This window comes from Pogoniulus pusillus, chromosome 6 (genome assembly GCF_015220805.1).
Source record: "Pogoniulus pusillus isolate bPogPus1 chromosome 6, bPogPus1.pri, whole genome shotgun sequence".
Lineage (NCBI taxonomy): Eukaryota > Metazoa > Chordata > Aves > Piciformes > Lybiidae > Pogoniulus > Pogoniulus pusillus.
In genome coordinates, this window is record NC_087269.1 from 21,477,940 (window position 1) to 21,499,309 (window position 21,370).

The 21,370-nt window shown below is 43.7% G+C and overlaps 1 protein-coding gene across 4 annotated transcripts in view; it reads left to right on the forward strand.

Annotated features, from left to right (window-relative positions):
• PAX2 (paired box 2) overlaps positions 1-21,370 on the forward strand; it is an 86,974-nt gene that overhangs the window by 47,862 nt on the left and 17,742 nt on the right. For all 4 annotated transcript variants that reach the window (XM_064144827.1, XM_064144826.1, XM_064144829.1 and 1 more), the window contains exons 6-7: positions 9,548-9,723; positions 11,545-11,671. In XM_064144827.1, the coding sequence (XP_064000897.1) occupies positions 9,548-9,723; positions 11,545-11,671 (303 nt within the window). The remainder of the gene's footprint in view (positions 1-9,547; positions 9,724-11,544; positions 11,672-21,370) is intronic.

A 21,370-nucleotide genomic window follows, 5' to 3' on the forward strand; every position in this document is an offset into this window, starting at 1 on the left:
TTCCTACTCCGTAGATGTGGAGTAGGTGAGGATTAATTTATCTCTTTGGCTGTGCTTTTTTTTGGAAGCTCAGAGGTGTTATTCTGCTTTTAAACTAGGGGATATGCATCAGAACGGGTTTGTGGGTAACTGATAAAACCTGAATGAGGTGTGCGAAATGTCCATCCAGTGCTTTCTAGTCCTCTCTCAGATGCTTTAGAAAAGGCTGTTATAAAGGACAGGCACATTTCCATGCTTGGTTTCCCCAAAAGAGCTGTTGGTTCTTTTTTTTTTTTTTTTTTTTTTTTTTCCTTTGGTGTTTGGCATTTGGTGTGGAAAGAGGTAGCCCTTGACCAGAAGAGCTGCCCTTGCAAGCAGATTGGAACTATCCTAGAGTTTGGGACAATTTTGCTAGATTAAAAAAATACCTCACTAGCTAATCCTTAGAGATAATTATGGCTTCTCTGTACAGCCCTCTCTTATTTGAGAAACTGACTGCTATCCATGACCGGGCACTCTCTTGTTTGAGGACTACCTCTTACAGTTTGGAAGAAATCTCTGACATACCTATTACAGAGGTCATATCAGTACAGGTTCCTTCATTTACCAGTAAAGACCTTTACATGAGCTTATGCAGAAAGATTCCAAATTACTAATGCTTTACAGTTATTACAGGAATGAACATTCCTGGGAAAAAAAAAGAGTTTGCATGGTGATAGTCCAAGATTGCTGCATATCACAAGCCTGTAGCTCTCTTGCCCACTCCTAAGATCTCATCTATCACTGAACTGTGGCTGACCCTCAGGTGGACCATGGCAGATGCTGAACAATACAGAGCATCAACAGTGAAATTTTGCTGTGCCATGGCCAAATGAAACCACAAGAGATTAAGATATGCTGTGGGTAATCACTCAGGCTGAATTTTGCTCAGGACAGTCAGGTTAATGTCTGCACTCTTGCAAAAAAATGCCATGGGAATTTTAATGACTCTGAGTGATCTGAGCCTTTGCTTCATGGCATGTCAAAAACGGCAGCTCTGAAAACATTCTGCTTAAGCACTGGTTTGGTGCTGACTCAGAAGAGCTTCCAATAACATGATTCACTAGTATCTGGCCCAGGGGCAGGTACAGCCTTCTTGGACTTGTGAGGTTATAGTAAAAGTGTGTATGAGGGGAAAATAAGGTGGAATGAAAGAAAATGAAAGTCTAAAGCAAGGGAAACAGGAGAAAAAGAGGTATTAAGAAGCATGTTATTGAGGGATCAAGCCAACGGAAACCAGCAGGCTACAAAGTAATTCCTGTTTTCTAAACTGCACATTAGAGGTGTCCATAGCTTGGTTCTGATTTGCTGAGCTCTAGCACTGGTGGCCTCTTCAGCACCAATGTGCTTCACTGGAACCTCAAGGATGTCCCAGAAACTAGATGGGCTGGATGTGCTCTTTTCCTTGTCTCTAGCAGTCCTGATAGCAGTGTTTATTTGCATGTCAGGCAAAGCACTGCTTGAGGAAAAAAACCCTCCGAGTGCGGCAGTGTCAGTGCTCGCTGTTGTTCGACAGTGTAAAATTAAATTAATAAAGCCCCCAACACAGGAAAACATAACAGGAAATTAATGGCCTTTACTGTCGCTCTGATGCAGTCATTTGCAACCCTGCTTTCCGCACCAAAGACTTCATAAATGCAAGCAGTTTCTCTAAACAAGCATAGTTAGGGCTGCATGCAATGTAATTTTTTGCGTTGCTTCTGTCCTTTGGAGCTAACAAAAGTCACCCTTTTTTATGTGCTCACCAAGGGGCATCCCACAAAGAAATAGCTCCCCAACAAATGGGCTTAGGGAGATGACAGGAGAGAGCTAAGGTCATGCCAATAGTGTTAAGAACATCTTCTGCCCTGGCAGAGGGGATAGCATAGCTCCCTGTGTCACACTTTTTCACAGCAGCAGCTCTCCCTGAAGGCTCTGGGCTAAAGGCAATGTGATGGACACACAACAGCATAAATCAGGATAACCCTTCTGATAACTTTCAGGATGTGTAAATCAGTATAAACACTGAACACAAGATTTATAGATTTGCACTGACTAGAGGAACTTGCCTGCTGTGTGATACTGCTGCATGCTACTCTGCCAACATAAACAAAGCCAGTGTACTGATCCTGCAGGCAGCTGCATTTCTATGTGGCTAGCAGTCAAGCCTAATAATGCTAGTAAGAGATACTAGACTCACACTTTGTCCCTCATTACAAAGGTATAAATCCCTACTGACTCTTCCGAGGTAAGGGAATTGCCGTGGATTTGCAACCTGACTGAGAGCGGTGTATGTCCACTCACCTCCAGCATACCCAAACGTCACAAAGCTGCGGTGACTGCTTGCACAGAAGCCAGCAGCTTTGATTACCCAGGCTAACATGTCTCATCTGCACACTCACACATGTTGTACACACATTTGAGGCAGCTGCTTGCAGCCTAACACCTGGAAAGGCCTTTACTGGTGTATTCAGCAAGGTTGGTTATGCTGATTATCACCTAACACACAAATCCAAGGCTGTATAGACCTAGTTTCGCAGCTACTCTGGGACAAATTTGCAATCATACACTCAAATGCTGGAGTAAATACATATGATTTTCATATGCATATACACACTAACTTCTTTAAATGCACATTTGCATGCTCCCATGATAATCCAAGACAGATATGAGTACACTTCATTACACATTTGCACACACAATTCATTTAATTTACCTTCTCATTGAGCATTGCCATTTTGTTCGTGTAAGCCCTGCGTTAGGCTGCACTGCCTGTCCCTGCTTCATCTGAGGTATTCTGTCATACAGAACCCCTGTGATAAAAGCACTGCAGCCCCCCTCCTGTCAGGCACCAACACACATCTCACTCTTCCTTGGTCAGGCACTCTCACTTCCCTGCATGAGCAGCCTTCCTTGCTCACTGATTCCTCATCTAAGATACACTCTCATTTCAAAACAGAATCTCTTTGTTTCTGAGCCCTTCTGCTCTGAGCCTGAGCATGTAACAAATACACACAGTTTATGTGTCACAGGCATGCTTAAATTACAGATACAATTTGCATACTCAGATTCAGGATTGTGGAAAACACAGATTTTGTTCCCTGCAGGCAAATGGACACACAGGAATTTGAAAAGCTGCAGTTAACAAAGGCTGAGTTCACACTTTCCTGGGGTGCTGTTCCTCCAGCACTCATCTCCCACTATCCCTATTTCTGCAGGATACTGTACATAACCTGAACTTGCACCATAGCTTCTTTCACCATCACAGTGTAGATCCCTAACATCATTTCTCTGTGAACTGATGAACCTTCTGTGCTCTGTCATTGCTATTCTGTACTCATTTAGGATCCTTTTCATCTGAATCTGAAGTCTCCCCACCAGATCAGTTATGACAGTTAAAGCCTTGACAATTCTTACAGCACTGCTATGTGCTGAAGTGCAGAACTGACCGATGTAGAGAAGACACCTTCTTTGATGCTTTCCAAGAGGCTGCAAAAATTTCTTTTAGAAGGAAGTTTAAATCAGAATTTACAGCTTTTCTTTTCCAAACCCTACTGCATAGGGCAAGAAAATTACTTTAAGGCTACTAATCCTTGCTCTTGGCCATGCTGTGAGGAGTGCTGTATTAGTTTAATAATCACTGGGGACGCTAACAGAGTCTTTAGAAACTTTGTCATCAGCTTATGAAGACCAGGACACGAATATCAGACACTTCTGACTATGTGCAAAAGTGCAATCCATTCCCTCAGCCAAGAGCTTTGTCCTTGATCTCTTCCTTGGTTAAGGGTCAGCTCAGACACAGATGCAGGTCTGCTATTCCCAAGAGGAGCTTGGTGCCAGAGTTTGAAGCCCAGGTCTGATAGCACTGGGCTCCTTCCTGGACCCGTGCCGAATGCAGAGTGAGGGTCTGTGCAGGGCTGGCTGCTGTGAATGACAAGCACTGGCTATCGATCGCGTTCTGAACTCGGCCCAGCCGATAGAAGGTAATTAATGACTCCATTTGCCTCAGTACCGAGGAGAACAATTGAGTTTGAAACTGCAACAACTGGCAGTGTGGGGAAAGGCCCCTCGGGACGCCCAGGAAAGCTGTCTGACAGACCCAGGCTGCACAGGGACGCAGGAACACATCAGAGCCGCGAAAAAAAGAGAAGGGAAATCAGATAAAGGCAAAGAGTAGTCTCAACACAAAGGGTGACTTGGGAAAGAGCGGCACATGTAACTGTGAATGCCCAGAGAGTGGGACAGACCTGCTCTGGGTTAAGCACCTCAGAGGAGACAGTGACAAAAGCAGGCTGCAGGGAAGGACAGGGTCTCCTGGCTGGGGCAGAGGGATGGTATTTCAGCAGCTGGCTCAGCACTGCAGCGTTAGACAGATGCATTTCCCTTGGAGGCTTTGGCAATTAGATGGGTTCTGCTGTGTCACCTGGCTGGCAGTTCTTATGACAGTCACATTCACTTTTAGTATGACTGTGATTTTTATTGGTGGCACTTGGTGGCCCCAGCTGAGACCGTGGCTCCACAAGGCAGCAGGTAGTAATAGTCCCCACCCCAAAAGAAGTAATCCCATCTTTGTGTGCCAGTTGCACAGATTCTCATGACCCTCCTCAGTGTTTCTGCGCCACAAAGGTCTTCCTATGTCAGCAGTGCGAAATTATTTGTTGAGATAGCCCCATCCCATCCTAGGCAAGGATGCTGTCACTTGTATCCAGGGCAGTAACTGTATTATGCTGCTTTGTGCTACTTGTACATGATGATATGTTCGTGGCTTCCAGACCTGGGAACATCTCTTTGTTTTGGAGCTATTTAATGAGCATATTCCCTGTGTCAGGTGTAGTTAATGTTGTTCTTGTGTCCATTGGCATAGCATTTCCTTGTTATCTGTCAGGATACTTCTGTGACATCTGTGGAACATTTCTGTATCTTGTGTCAAAGGTTTACACTGAACATGGGCTGTATGTGCTCCTTCAGCAGCCTTTTGGGAGAAGAGATGTTTCCTGTCACATGTGCAAGGCCAGTTCTGATCATGGTGACAGCAACTGTGTGCTCTTTTGAGGGACACAGTGACCAAGGCCATGGTTCACCTCTCAAGCTATTTGTTAAGATCCTTCTGATTTAGGAGAGATGCATCCCAATGTTACAGGACCACAGTTTCCTCACCAGTGAAAATATAACTGGGAAAGGTGATGATGCTTCCTAATAGCACAGCTTGTGCAGTTAACCTAGGTGGCATCCCCAGATTCATCCTGCAGCTGAAGTCTTGTTTCACCACAGCACCCTTGTAAGACCTGATTTCCTGGCAAAGCCCCATCCCTTGATCTTTTACTTCTAGCACTGGTCTTCATCAGTGGAAATGATGCCCATCACAGTGCCAGTCCTCATGGGATGTCCCAGTCCAAATTTTCCCCATGAACCCTCCCTTAACTTTGACCTACAGATATGTAGGAAATGGACCCCATTTCTTGTCCAGAATCCTCTCTGCACCTTACTGCCACTTTTGCTCATATCCATGCAGTTGGCAGCTCCCATACTTTGTATATTATGATATTTGAGGCTTCTCCTCATAGTCCAGCTCACAAAGTCATAGGCTTAGATGAGAACTGCAACTTTGATCAAAATGCAGACATAAGCATCTGTTCCTTGCAGTTTCAGGGGAAAAAAAATGAAAATGCATCCTCTGTAGGTTTTGACACCAGAAAACAAACACAGAGTATTTATAGTCCTTTAGTTTTAAAGAAAACGTAATGAACCATGACTGTGAATGTCTCAGTCTTAGCAACACAAGACATATAAATCTGTCTTTCAGGATCATACCTGTGAAACTTTCTTCATAAGTAAAATGCATATGCACAGTTCATGTTACTGCTCCGTGAAGTCTGGTATTTGTGTGCCCTACCATTATTAAGTCCAGAACTACTGCAAGCTGTTTAGACAAGGTTTGCCTTGAGGCAGCCTACAGGCCTCTATTAAAAGTTTATTTTCTTGTGTGATATTTAAAGTCTAGGCCATGGCAGAATGCCTCCCCTACCCCCATCCAGAAGTTTCACCTAAACTACAGCATTGCCTTTCTCCTTATTTTTCCACCTCTTTCTATCTTACTGCTTTCATCATTCTGATTTCTTATCTAAACCTGTTTCTTCCCTTTTTCCTCCCTTCACCCCTTTCTTTCATTTCCCCATGTCTGTACATGTCCTTTCTTACCAGCTGGTCCTGAGTTTACCAAGTACACATAGGCACTTAGGTGCGTGCACATGCACATACGCTGACACAAATAAATAAATAAATAAAAAGGTCAGTGAGCAGAGCAGCAATAACCCCTAAAACAGTACTATCAGAGGGACATGATTGATCAATTGAATTCCATAGCGGCTGAAAAATGTGGGATTAAGCAGTGTATTATACGCACAATGAGTTGAGGCATGATGTTCATTTCAAGTTCATTTCGCCAGCCCTCTGCCACCAGATCAGGCAATCAATAGGGGCAGCAGATATCATATATCACCTCTCTCCGTGCTAGGGAGAGAGCACCATAATCTCTCGCAAATTTAGAGTGACAGATTTGTCAAGATCTGAAGGGCCCCTGAATAAATGAAGGAAAAGAGACTCCTACAGCGACTTGGGAAAGCTGTGGTTTCACCTTCTTACACAAAGGCATGGCTTGTGCACACATGGGAGACACGTACACAGGACTCTGCAGGCAGACAGGAACTGCAAACATGAGTGTGCGTGCACTAGTCTGTGCAACTGCTCAGGGCAGCTCAGAAAGGGTAAAATCCACTGCTTTAATGACGATCAATGGAAGTTTTACCTTTGGTATGGTTTAACCTCAACCAGCAACTAAGTGCCAGCTACTAGGAAGAAAATTAACCCTGTTCCAGCCAAAACCAGAGCAACCATTCAGTCGCACCAAACACCATGCATAGTGTAGGGCTGCCATCCTTGAAAATCAAATAAAGCCTAAGCCTGGCACTGCAGACAAACAGCTTCTCAGGCATGTACAGTGGTGCAGAATCTGAAGAATACCCAGAATAATGATCTGCTGCAAAAATACCCACGTGAATTAGCATCATGGTGTGCACAGTCATGCACACTGACTGACGTGTGGAAAAACCCTTAAAGGCAAACAGCTTCACAGGCTGCAGACATATTGAGACAAGCGCTGATACAGACACGTGGGTTTTTTCTGAGCCTGGACCCAGGAGTTCTGTGCCAGCTTTCTGCAGGGGTAACCCGAGAGAAGTGCCTACTGGAATTGGAAGCATGAGCCTTGAGCTACTATAGTGCTTCTGAAAGCCACTCCCTGCAGTAACAGCACCATCCATCTAAAACATGAAAACTGCACTGACACACATGGTGTGCAGTCCTGGTTTTTGCTTTGTTTTCTTTTAGTCAAATCTGCCATGAACTCCAGCTTTCAAAAACTTGAGAATTTTCCCTCGTGCAAATAAGCCTAAGAAGAGGAGAAAATGCCAGGGATCAGTGCCAGTAAACATTCCTGCTCTGGCTAGAGGTGGAAAAGAGAGAAGGGGCTGCTCAAGGGAAGGCTGCTGCCTGGGACAAATCAATATGTAATATTTTCTATGGTCTTGCGAGTGCTACTGTACTACGTTACTGTATATAATGTACTATTGATTATATCATATTGTATAATCACCTATAAACGGATATATCTCATAGCCAGAAGGCAGCAGGCTCAGTTATAACTCTGGGCCACCAGCTGGGCATTAATTGTGCCAGGAAAACACCCAGATCTTGGCACCATCCACAAGCTAAAAGAGGAAGCAGCAGAGTGGCATGGTTCTGGCCATTGCACAGTGAATGCCCCTTCAGGCTCCTGGGAGCACTGTCTGCCCAATGCATCTTGCAATCATATGGGGGTGATAAAAGGCCTATACAGATCCCTCAACCACTTCCCTGACAGACAGGAAATTTCTGAGAATCACAGATTGGAAGCCACCAAAAAAGGCTCAAGTATGAGGAACAGCAGTGGAAAAGCAGGAAGGTAATTGCAGAGCTTTAGGGAGAACCTGCTGTTATGTTTGACAAAGTGATAAGATAGTGAGACTTGTGTCTGAAGCACAGTAGGTAGAGATCTGGCATGGAGGTATATCAGCATGGATGAGGCAGAGGATTATAACCAGTCTCACCAAAATCAGGTTGAGAGGTGACAGCAGAAAGATACTCAGCACAGTTGGAGAAGATTATAATGAGCAGCCATGGCTCAGGTGAGATAAGGGATTATGACACAGGAAGATTCACTTCAGCTGGGACAGGGGGTTATAACAGAGACTCACCTTGGATGTGACAGATGCTAATAGCAGGAGACTCACTCACTTCAGATTAAAAGGGGTTATAACCAAGATAAATGCACTTCGTTTGACTTGAGGCATAACAGGGAAAAAACCAAAAACCAAACCAAACACAGGTGGGTGATAAGACAGCTTAACACAGGGAAGGATTCACTTTGGACAGGGCAGGACATTTATAATGGACTCACCTCTGAAGGGGTATAAGTGGGCTTTAAGACACTTGGGATGACTCAACAGAGGTAGAGACACCTGGAACATGGCAGCAGGCATCACAGTGAGGTTGGATTAAGTCAGAGGCCTTTTGCAAGAGCAGAGATCTGGTGATACTCATATCATAAAAAGGTTTTTCTTTTTTCTTCCTAGTCAGAACAAAGTAATACCAGGAAAGGCAAGTCTTGCTGAGTAGGACTGGGTTTTGTAATACAATAAGTCATTTTGGATAGGAAGGGAGACTAATGAAGACAAAGATTCACCTCATTTTGGAGAGAATTTTATAATCTAGACATGGGTTGTGATCAATCATGAGCTACGTGTAGGAGAATGGGACAGATATCATAGCAGAAACCAATGTGTGGTGGATGGGAGACATGTTCCACTGGGAAAGATGTTTGTCTGGTGAAACAGCGAGTCAGAAGCAGGATCATTCCTTTCATCTGAGGGGGTGAAAGACTCATCTAGGGTACAAAAGGACAAGCTCAGATGAGAAGGAAGTTATAACAGAGATATAATTTCTATTGGACCTGGAGAGCTACAACAGAGACTGACTCCCTTTGAAGCTGTAAGAGAGTCTTTTCTCCATTCTAGGCTTCCTCAGCCCTTTCCACTACAGGCCCATCTTCAGCACTCTGATTTCTCTGTGAGCTGCCTCTGCTGTAGCCTTCCAGCGATGCTAATCGCTCTGCTCTGCTCCCATTTTCTGCTCGGCAATGGAGATTTGGCAATTTTTGACACTGAAAATCAGCGGAACTGAAACTCAGCTCTGAGATGAGCACCATTCTCCATAGCCTCACTCATCCCGAGCAGCAGAATCCCACAGAGCCTGCAGAAGCAACTTGGCTGCTCCAGCAGACAGGAAGGGGGCTTCCCTTGGATCCTTGCAGCCTCCCCTTCCCACAGGATTGGCACAGTTCCCTAAGTGGAGGCAGAGGGCCCCGCTGTTTCCCACTCTGTCCTTGTCCTGCATCCCTTGCTGATCCAAGCCAGGGTGGTGCTAACTCCCTTTTTTCTCTGTCTGTGCCCTGCAGATGTATCCGAGGGCTCAGTTCCCAACGGAGATTCCCAGAACAGCGTGGACAGTTTGCGGAAGCACCTTCGTGGCGACACTTTCACCCAGCAGCAGCTGGAAGCTTTAGATCGAGTTTTTGAGCGTCCTTCTTACCCTGACGTCTTTCAAACATCAGAGCACATCAAATCTGAGCAGGTGAGGGCCTGGCCTGGTAACGGGTACCCACAGGCACCTGTAGGATGACGGCAGGGAGATTCTCTCACCAAAATCACTCTACTGCTCTTCAGCCCTTGCTCTCACTTACACAGTCACAGTAACTGACTTATTATTGCACATGTACCACATTCACATTTACTAGCACTTCCTAGTTGTAAATACATCCCTGTGCCTGCGTATATGTGAGCTCTGCCTCCTCTTGTGAACTTGCCATATACATGCACACTGTGCTCTCCGCAGAGCCTCATGTCTGCCTTTCCCTCTACATGCACACCTGCAGGTATGTGGGCACATTCTTGCCATGAACACACAAACACTACCGTGAGTGTTCATTGGCACACAGCTCTGCATGGATACTCCTATGCTCTTAGATCATGCCAGTGAACAGCGAGTCACTGAGTCGAGCTTCGACGGAGCATTTTCCTTTGTGGCCCAAAGCTGAGACTTGAATCCCATCTCCAACCTACTTTTCTGCACTTCTGCAGCACTGCCCCCCTTTTCCTGACTCACTTGGCCTTTTATCCCAAAAGCTGTTTGTCTTAATAAAATGAAAATCAAAAGTCTTTTTAAACCGCCCCAAGCCATAAACCAACAAAGGAAGAGAAGGAGAGGCTGGCTGTGGACTCCCTTCATCCCAGAGTCCCTGGGTTTATTACAATGAATAACCTTTATTTACTTTCATTAGACTATTAAGCACCAGCACAGTCATTTTTCCCCCTGAAACTCTGAGCAGGGCCCATAAAGCAAATCCGAAGCCTAATTGAGTTCATTTTAATTTCTCTCCGATCACAGTGAATTACTCTGGTGATAAATCAGGGGGCAGGCTCACCCCCAGTAGAAGGCCTAATTTGCAGCTAATTACAAAACTGATTTCTACAGGAAGATCAATACGAGAAGGAATTGGAAATGACTAGGCAGTCCTAGTCAAGCAGGGACAGGGGTGGGGAGGGGGCAGCATGCAGGGAGCCCGCTGGAGGAGGGGGAGATGTGGGGAGGGGGTTGGGGAAGTGTATGAAAAAAAAAACAGAGCAGAAAGAGCAGAAAATCAGTTTTAATTTAACGAAATATTAATCAGAGCAACTTTCCCTGCTGTTTTGTAGCCTTCCCAGTTTCTCCAGCTCCTGCGTCTGGTCCGAAGGCTGCCACAATAAAAAGGCAATTACCAGAGCCTTTCGGACAGGACACCCTTTCAGATTCAATGGCTCTCCCCCTCCCACCCTTCTGTTAGCCATGTGGCTCCCCCCTCCCCAATTTCATACCCCAATGCACAGAGTGACAGAGGCAAGGGATGAGGCTTCTTTGTTTGTTTTTAAAGAGCTAGGACAGAGGTAACAGCAGAGGGGAAGCAGAGAACTCAGCAGAAACCCTGGCTACAGTGGGCCAACACTGGCTGCTTCCTACAGCCTGCTGTCTCAGTCATGTCATTGCAGTCCTCTGCCCTGGTTGTCTTGTCGCTAAGGCAAACACCTCCCACCTCTGTTCAGCCCTTTCTTCTTCCCGGACTGCCACAGGCAACCATCCCCTTAGCGCAGAACCTCAGTCAATATCAGTCACACCACAGATAATGGGCCAAATCCCTCTTCCCTTTTCCCCTTCAGTGGCACACACATGGGTGGGATAGTTCATCCTAGGATGCCCCCCCCCCCCCCCCCCCCCCAGCTCTCATCTTCTCTGTTTCCTCCTCCTCCTCTTCCATCTGTGCAGGGGTTTGCATCTTTCCTCTTCCTCCCCCCCATCTGTACACCCTTCTCTTTCTCCCAGCACATCAATAGCGAGCTGTCTTTCTCCTCTCTTCCCCAGGGTAATGAGTACTCCCTCCCAGCTCTGACCCCTGGTCTCGATGAAGTCAAATCAAGTCTATCCACCTCTGCTAACCCAGACCTGGGGACAAATGTGTCAGGACCCCAGACGTACCCTGTGGTGACCGGTAAGCTGCTTGACCAAACAGCAGAACCAAGCTTTTTATTTATTTCCCTCATCACCATTAGCTTCTGCTTTTTCTGCTAATGCAAGATATCCTTCTGCAGCAAACATGGAAAAAGATAGAAAGACTGTGGAGGACGTAAGGGCTCAAGTGAAGCTTGAAATCCAGAGTATTGGCAGCTTTGGGTACTCCTAGAGGTGCCCAAGTGTAATTCAAAGACAGGCAAACACAGGTGTGACTCGGAAAGTTGTGTGCCCTGATGGGGCTCAGGGACGGATGTTGGTGGAGGCCAGATATGTCCAAACATACACTGTGAGTTTTTGCTTTTTGCCTGAGAACAAGAGGGTCATGGCTTATCCATGATCTGCATTTGGTTTTCTTGAAGAGAAATAATTAAGTTTCATTCAGCCCCAGCATTTGGAACAGGTGCTCACAAACTAAATACTGAGATCTGCTGAACTGCAACAGTTCAACTCCCCCTTCCTTAAGTCCACAAGTCTTGAAGAGCAGACGGTAAAAGAAACTTGTTCATAGCCTTCCCCCTTTCCTCACATGTGGGCACATTAAACTCAGGTGTGTCTGGGAGAGTAGGAAATGAGTGCCAGTGCACAAGAGCAGCAGAATTGGGATGCACAGAAATAGGAGGCAATTTCTGCAGCAGCTGCTCCACAGAATCTTCCTCTTTGCTGGTTGCTTGTGCAGGATCTGAGCAGCACAGTGCTTTCCTGAGGCTGCAGCGTTAGACTGTTTGCCCTGCATCTAAAGCCATAAGGAGATATTCTGGTGCCACAGCCGCCCTTCTCAGGCTTTAGTTGCCATTGATCCCTACTCACACAGCTACCACAGACTTACACATCCACTCCTGGGTAGCTTAACGCAGCTGGCAAGGCCTGAGTGACTCTCCCCTGTTTGGTATATTCCTCTTTCCCTGCAACTGCTGTGGCCTCTCTGGAAAGCTTGCCGTACAAGCTGAAAAAGAACTCAAGACAAAGAGGTGTATGTCCTCTTAATCAAGGGAAGGAGCTGTTGTCTCTTGTCCACAAAGCTGTCCTCTGGTGACACCAAATCAAGAGTATTGGAATCCATATCTCAGCTTTTTCTTGCAGAAGCCCCAGCTAGTAATCCCTGAGGCCAAAGCAGCTCATAGCTGAAGCAGGCAGTGATTGCTTGTTCAGCAAACACTGAGCAAAGGCACATCGTTGCGTGCAATCTTTGGCTACCAGGAACATTGAAACTGGATAGGATTGGTAAAAGTCACTCCAAATAGAGAGAAGATCCAGTGTGAGGTGTGCAAAATGTCATGGAGAGCCACAGAGAGGTGAACTGTGACTCTAGAGAGTGTCTAGAAAGCATGACATCCCCAGACTTTTTTCATGTTTTTTACTGGCACCAGACCCGGTCCAGGATCCTTACAGCCATGCAATTTCTGAGCCAGCCAGGAAAAAAAATTGTGCAGGTGTGGCAAAATTGATCTGCCTTACTTTGTATTTGATTATACAAGGCAAAAGTCAGCTGGTTTTGTCATCTCTTACAGGAAATACTTTCCTGTCTTTGGGGATCAAAGCCAGTAGGAGAGCAGTACTGTCCTTCCTTCATGGAAGACAGATCCCCACAGCTGGATGTAAAGGTGAGGCTCCTAAAATCAGAGTTTAAGACTCAAAGGGGTCATTAAAAATAATTCTCCTTAGGTTTTTTGCCTAAGTGAAGATGGTGAATTCCAGCCTAATTTGACAGCAAAATTCCCTGTGTATGGGAACATTGCATGAACTTTGGACATGTCTCTCAGAAGCGGAGACAGATTTGGCCATACAGAAGAGGCTGCTGGCTGAGGCAGAAAATCTTCATGTGCCTCACACCCTGTGCCATCCTTACTCTGTTCTCTGCAACACTCTCAGCACAACTCAGGAACATTCCCATCTGATCCATCTGGATCCAAGAGTGAGAAAAGTTCATTTCAGACCCAGCTTGACATTCCCAGGTGGCAACTTAGCACTAACATCTCAATCTGTATGCGACATTTCAATCAGTGCAGAGTAACAAAACCAGAACCATTAGCGTTGGGAGCTGTTCACTGGTGGTAATGATGGAGAAACTCAAAAACTGGAAATGAAAAGGGGAAAAAAATCCTCAACACCCTGAAAAGCAGCAGGGAAAGAGGGGTAGAGAATTTTTCCTCTACGCTTAGGCCAGGATCCAATGTTTGGATTAATGGTGCCATTATCCAAGAAAGGAGTTCAGATAATACTCATTCTTAAAATGTTTTTGCTGGCAATTAAATGGTTGCAGTTATCGATCTTCATTGATCTGATGTCCTCAATTTGCATAATCTATTAAAGATGAATGATTCATGATATGTTTGCTATGTGGCTGGGCAGTGCTTTCAGGAAGGACTAGACAGGTGAGGAACTCAGTGCTGCCTCCTGATCTATCCTGGCTATGAAATTAAGAAAGTGGTTGGGAGCAAGCAGATTTCTTTGGTATTACCCTGATCCCTCTCCCAAGAAGGAACACTGGAATAATAGTGAGTATTGAATTGCTGGCTACCTGTTTTGTTGCTATAGAGTCATCTTTGAAAGGCCTCTTTGCTCTTGCCCCAGGGCAGTTTGTGAACCCAGGTGATAGCTGAAACAAACGTGAAACAAATCCACGTGCGCAGGGTACAAACTCTGCATGCAGTCACTTAGATTTAGCTTCAATCTACAAGAAAGTCTCCCCAGCTCAGTCCTTCTGGGTAGAAAAATATATCACTAGGTCTTTTCACAACAAAGCTGTCTGGCACTGGACTCTTACCCTTTCTGAAGACTTCAGAGAAAACCCTTCTCCTTTCTCTGGCTCATGACTAGTTTTCCTCTGCAAGATCTTTCAGATTACACTGTTTTGATGTAACTATCTAAAATCTTGGAATGTAGTGAGATAGCTAAGTACAAATATTGCTGAAGTCTCATTTTGTGTCTGTGAGCTTCCTAGAACTGAAGGGCTAGAAATGCTGCAGAACATGCAGCCACCTCCCCAGCATGCAGGAAGGCCTCCCCTGAAGTCCTGGGCATCTATTCAAAGACACAGCTTAGCACCACAGCTTCATGCAGCACAGCCTTGCACTGCAATATCAAACACTCATTTTCAGACAATTATTCTATCCAACACATCTTAGATGGTCCATTTATTACTTGCACCTCCTTAAGCAAGTAAACAAACACATTTGTTAACTATGGAGCAGATAGGTCATCCTTATTTTTCTTCACTAAGTATCTGCAAAGAATTTTCATGAGCAAGCTGACATGTTGGGGCTAGGCAGGCACTAGGCTAGGAAACATGTTCCTGCTGTCCTTCATATAGAAAAGACAATGCAGAAAGTTTCAACTCCTGCATGAAGCATCAGAGAGAGAAATCTCTTAGGAGCTCCACCTCACCTCTTCCTTCGCACACAGGCCACTAGGCAAGCTACATCTTGCTTTGATATTGTATGGTCATCATAGCTAGATTGGTGTAGATCCCTGACAGTCTCTTGGATGGTATCTTTGGACATCTATCAGATTTCCTAGAAGCAAAGATTCAGCCTTGAACATGTCAAGGTGAGTACATGCAGCTGAACACCAAGACAAGAATTCTGTTGTTCAGAGATGTTCTACTTCAGTTATTTCTGTTGAAGGCAAAAAGTCCAGGCAGATGAGTATAAATCTGTGCAAGGCTAAGTGAACATAGAAAACCTCTATAGCTTTTTTCCAGTAGTTTCCAGAGATCTTTGAATTCACAAGGTATTCAGTAACTAACACCCCAGAGTTGAGTGGAGGAGAACTTCAAGATTTTGGTTCTAGCAACAGAAGTACTTTAAAAGCACAAGGTTATTCACAGACCTTGAGTCCCTTGAGAATAAAGGTTAAGATCTTTTTTAAGCACTAGCAGAAGTCACACATTTTTGAGCAGGCAAGCATGAAAGAAGTAAGATGTCTCCAAAACAAGTTCTGAGTTCTAGGGATTTAGATTAATAGCTTGAGAGCAGAGTCCAGTTGTCTAATCCAGAAGTTATCCAACAGAGAGGCAGCACAATGGACTTTACATGTATGGTTTGAAACTTACTTATTAACAAACTACTAAAGGACAGGTTACCTACTAGATGGATCATAAAATGACAGCAAATGTAAAGAAAAACTTCCCTCAATTGAATCCTGCCAGCCCACTACAAACATTGAAATCTACAAAGAAATGTAAAGACATAGGACAGGCTCAAGAAAAATGGGGCAAAAAAAGCTCTTCAGGAATTTCTACAGTTGACTGAAATGGGGGTGTGTGACCCCTTCCCTTCCTGCAAGGATGTTTCTGAGTGCTTCTGTACTATAGTTGGCACCTACTAACAGAAGCAGCTTATTTAGAAATCATCACCACCCAGCAAAGCAGCTACCATGTCCTGTATAGAAAACGTTTCCTTTGCTCTGAAAAATATATTTTTTCCATAAACTAACAAGTAACAAAGCTGGGGAAGAGTCTAGAAAACAGGCCTTGCAAGGAGTGGCTGAGGGAGTGGCTGCTCTCTACAACTACTTGAATGACCGTTGCAGTGAAGTGGGGCCAGTCTCTTACGCTTAGTTATAGGTAATAGGATGAGAAGAAATGGCTTCAAGGTGTACCAGGGGAAGTTTAGATTGGATATTAGAAGAAACTTCTTCACTGAAAAGAGTTAGCAAACACTGGAATAAGCTCCCCAGGGAGGTGGTTGAATCACCATCCCTGGATGTGTTTGAGACACTGTAGATGTGGTGTTAAGGGACAAGGTTTAATGCCAGACTTACAAGAGTCAGCTGGTTAGTTGGTTGGACTTGATCTTAAAGGTCTTCTCCAACTGAAACAATTCTATGACCTAGGGTGAGAAAACCTGACAGCAATCCCACCATATGTCCAACAAAGGCATGAAAACCACACAAACTCCATTGATCTCACTTTCCTCCAGACCTCCCCTTTCTGATGTGGGTTCAGATTTTTTTCAGTTTAGTTAATTTTTTTTTTAATTCATACATTAATGCATGCTAGAAATTAACCAACAGAAAGGCTACTTGCTGTATCTGAAAGACTGAAATAGCATCTGATTTCTGTGAATGTTTTCAAGAAAATTGTAACGTTAAGCATAGAGAAACCAGTGGCTAGGCATCTGGAGCCAAAGTTTTTCTGAAATTATAAACAACCTTTTGAGAACTTCAGCCTCCTGCTAGGTGAAAAGATATTATTTCCTTCATTTCAGCTTAGTGAGCGAACTGAAGAGAATTCCACTCAGTTCAATAACCAAGTCATTCAAAACTAAGAAACAAACTAGGATTTGAAAAAGCAGGAACATTTGTTTTCCGCTGTCAGTGAGTGAATTAAGCTTGGTGTGAAAGTATGAGATCTATTAGTTCTGAAATCAGTTCAGATTCCTTCTTGTGTGTATATATGCCTATATGCCCATTAAAGGAATATATATATATATATGTTGTGTATGTGTGTATATACACACACACACACATACACATCCTTTCCTTCATTTACTAGTCATTTTTAATGCAAAATCTGCTTAGAAAAGCTTGCTTTTTCTGTTCTGGTATATTTAGGAAGCCAAGGAGCTTGTGGTCATTTTATTTAATTAGCATGAATAATTACAAATACTGCTTTTAATTTAATTCTAATTTCCTTCCAAATATAACTTGACACAGATCACAAGTAAAAAGTTAATAATGTAATAAAATAATAATATGGGCTCATCGTTCACTATTTTCTCATACAATAATATGTAAAGACAAATTATATTAAGCAACATAATTGCTTAAATAAATGTGTACAGATGCAGTTCATCTACTTAGCAAAAATTGAAGTAACCACCTTTAGTGTACATTTCTTATTTGTCACAATACTTGTTACCACCCATAAAACTCAGCCTTTTAGAAAACAGTTTCATAGAGCAAATGTAAAACAAGTAGATCCAGCTTGCTGTTTTAAATCATGATTAAAACTGACCATTACCTTTGGTTGTACTTAGATCATTCTGCTGGGAGGTGGAACATTTCCTTTCTCCATTTTTGTTTGTACTGGTGAAAGTTTCCTGTCCCGCTCCCATCTACTTTAGCCTCTGACATCAGTGCACAAAGGCCCTGGTCAGCGCTTGACTGAGCTAACTTAAGAAGCTGGTAGTGGCCCAAATTTGGCTTTGGTGATGGCAAAACCTACAGGTGCAGGCGCATGTGCTGCAACACAGCACCATGGCTGCAGCCACCAGCAGGCAAATACATCTCTGGTGGGCACATCTCTGTCCCAATGCCCTGGAAATGGAATATGATAATCATTTACACGGATGCTACCGGGTTGTTGCTATACTGCCTCATCAAAATGAAGCAGGTATTTTCTGTGGCCAAGCCTCTGCTCAATTTAAGATGAGGAATGAGCAAAAGTAGAAGTCTACAGTACCTCCAAATTTCATCAACTGTTTCACATCTCTAAGGAGAGATAATATCTTCTTAGAGACCCAAAGAATTTGGAAAGGCAAAAGGTGTTACAACTTTTCTCCAGGACCAAATGGCTGAGGGTGATAGACAGTCAGATGGATGATCTCTGGAAAAGGCAGGAATAGTGAGGCAAAAGGGAATCACAAACTATTTCCATGCACCCAATGGGATTTTCACGGATAATAACTTTATGATGCTGAAGAAGTCAGCTTGTGGACCTGAAAGGCATATTGAAGTGAGGAACCCAGAATGGATGGGCTGGAAAGAAGTAATGTCTCTGGCTTCCTTAAATTAGCATTTAAATGAACAATAGCAGTGAATTACAATAATGTCATGTAATGACAATAGCAGTGGATTGGCATTCCCAGTCCGATTTCCCTCAGCACAGGGACAGCATTGCAGGCTAGCACACTCTGTACCACCAAACAAAAAGGGACTTCTTTAGAGAAAATATTGTCTTCCAAACTATTCAGGTTTTCCTTTTCTCTTGAGGCTACATGAAGGATCTAATACGTATCACTGTGGTGGAATTTTTTTGTGATGTAGACATTTGCCCACTGACAGCAATGGCAGTGCTTTATATCTGAGGTAAGCAATACTGTCAGTAGGTGTTAATAACTTCTGATCTCCATCACCTTTACTGGCTTTAACCAGGCCAGCTGCTTGTATCATGGAAATTGCCCACTGCAGTCCATCAGAGAACTGGAGAGCTTATGACACTCCCTGGCCCTTCTTTGTAGATTTAGGATTGCTTGGGGCTATTCAGGAAGATCTATCCTGTCCTAGGATCAGTAGAATATCACTATGATGAAACATTGGATATACTTATAATAAAGACTGTGTGAAAAACTAACATGTTCTAATTACATTTCTCAGCATATATTTCAAAAGCATCTTGTTTAAGAGGTAAAATTCAAGTCCCAACCCTCCAAGGAATAAACATATGCTACTCTTTCAGGCAGGAAATAATTGCCCATCCTCATGGCCTGGGACTCTAGAAAGGGAACAACAATATGAACTCCACTGATCTTCTCCATATGCCAAGTGCAGAAGTTGCACATCTTTTTTCCTCTGTAAGACATTAAAGCACATCCTACTTCATGAGCCACATGAAGTTGATGTCAGTGCAGTTCTCAAGTGATTAACACTAATAGTATTTCAAAGAGTAAATCCGATCACAGATCTGGAAACTCCATGTTTCACTCTGTACAAAGACTGTAAAGCCTTTTTTCTCCATAGTAATATAAAGAGTTAGCAGGTCAGTTTTCTTGGAGAGCAGCAGTTAACCAGATCAAATACAACACCTGGATTTATAATACTCAGTTTTATAAAAAGCCAGGACAAACAGATTTCAAAACTTGACATCAGTGATGTCATAAAGATTGTTTCTTAAAACATGTATTTCAACAACCCACATGTAAAGTATTGGGCTAGGAACATGGATGGATCTGACAGAGATGGAAAAGAAATGTGAACATGCAAGGCTTATTTTTTCAGTTAGCAGAAATACAAAGAGAAAATGGAAAGGTACAATGAGAAGCAGATACGTTTTTGCACACTTTTCAGTTGTTCTAGCAAAAGGTCTGCTATGATTATAGAGCAGGGAGTAAAAATAGGATGATCTTATCTTCAGTGCAACTTAGAATCGTAGAATCAACCAGGTTGGGAGAGACCTCCAATATCATTCAGTCCAACCTATCATCCAGCCCTGTCCAATCAACAAGACCATGGCACTTGCGTAATGCTCTTGCAGAAGAAAAGCTAGGAAAGTAAGACATGAAGGAAAAAGTGGTTCTTCTGAGATGACAGTAAAACATCTGCTGTGTCAGTCCAATTTGGTCCTTTGCACGACATCCAGAATTTGAGACAAGATTCTCACATGCGGTGAAATGATCTGACTCTACTGGCTCATGAATGCTGAGGATCCAGTCCCATTCTGTTTGCCACAACGGAGAATACAAAAATGGAAAAAGATCTTCCAATGATGGGTACAAATACTTGAGATAAGATTCAGCTTTTGCGCAGGGTTCCTACATAAACTTGGGTTTGTCTTCTCTGGACTCAGCTCCTCACAGGTAAAGCAGTGATGCCTAAGGAACGTTGTAAGGATATGTGGTCTAAAGAGTAAGGCACTGAGGTCACACAAATATTTGATAGAGACCCAGGAAATGATGCACACCAAGCATTGTCGAGATGGTGAGCAGTACTGTTAAGTGGGGGTGTACAAATCATCCCTTACATAGCAATGTGCCGTCTTAATATTCTTTGCTTACTGAAAAGGAGCACTGGACGCAGGTAGCTTAATCTCCAGGAAGCCAGCAATTAAAAAGAAGCAGCTTCTCTAGTTCTGCAAACCCCTCTGCTTCACTTCAGCAGCAGACAGCATGATAAAAGCTAAGATGAGTCTCTGTAGGAACCCAAAGCTGTGAATCTTTCTCTTGCACTGTCTGGCCAAATCCCTTCATTCACAGAAGGAATTTAGGCCAGAGATCACCAGTTCTAGCTCTCCACCAGAATAACAGAAGAGAGGGTTTGAAAGGAAGAAAACCAGCCATAATTCAGCAAGTACAGTCAGAAAGAGGAGAGTAGGAGATGTACAGAATATGTAGTCCTCTCTCTGCGTCCTCACCTTACTGAGCCTTTCAGATTTCCCTTACCACAATATTGTGTGGCACTTCTTTTTCCTCTTATAAACAATTTGCCATTTAGGAGAAGAAAGGAGTCTGAGACATGAATACATTCTATTGCTTTGGGAAGATGTTGCAAACTTATTCTGTCCCCCATTCAACTATAGGTCAGTATTCTAGCCTTCCGAGTAAGACGCTGACAGACATCTTGGGGCTCCCTGATGCAATCTTACTGAAGGACATCCACTAAGACCCAGACAGGCCAGTACAGCAGTGTTCCACAGCTTGCTGGCACTAGCAGGACTTGGAATAGGAAGAGGCAAGTCAGCCAAAAATGGAAGAATCAGAAGTGAAAAAAAAAAAAGGGGGGGGGAGGAAAATAAAGTGCAGCTAAAGTTTGAGGTGGTTAAAATGAAAAATGGGGCTGAGCCATTCACAGGTGCATAGATCAATCAATTGCTCTTGTCTGCTCTGACACATTTTGGAAGATATAATTCACTACTGGGGCGATTATTCCAGCATAGAAGTGTCAGGAGTTATATCTGATACCAAATTCAGGTGCTTTTCTTTAGGGGAAAGTTGGGCAATAAAGAAGTAAAAATTGGTAA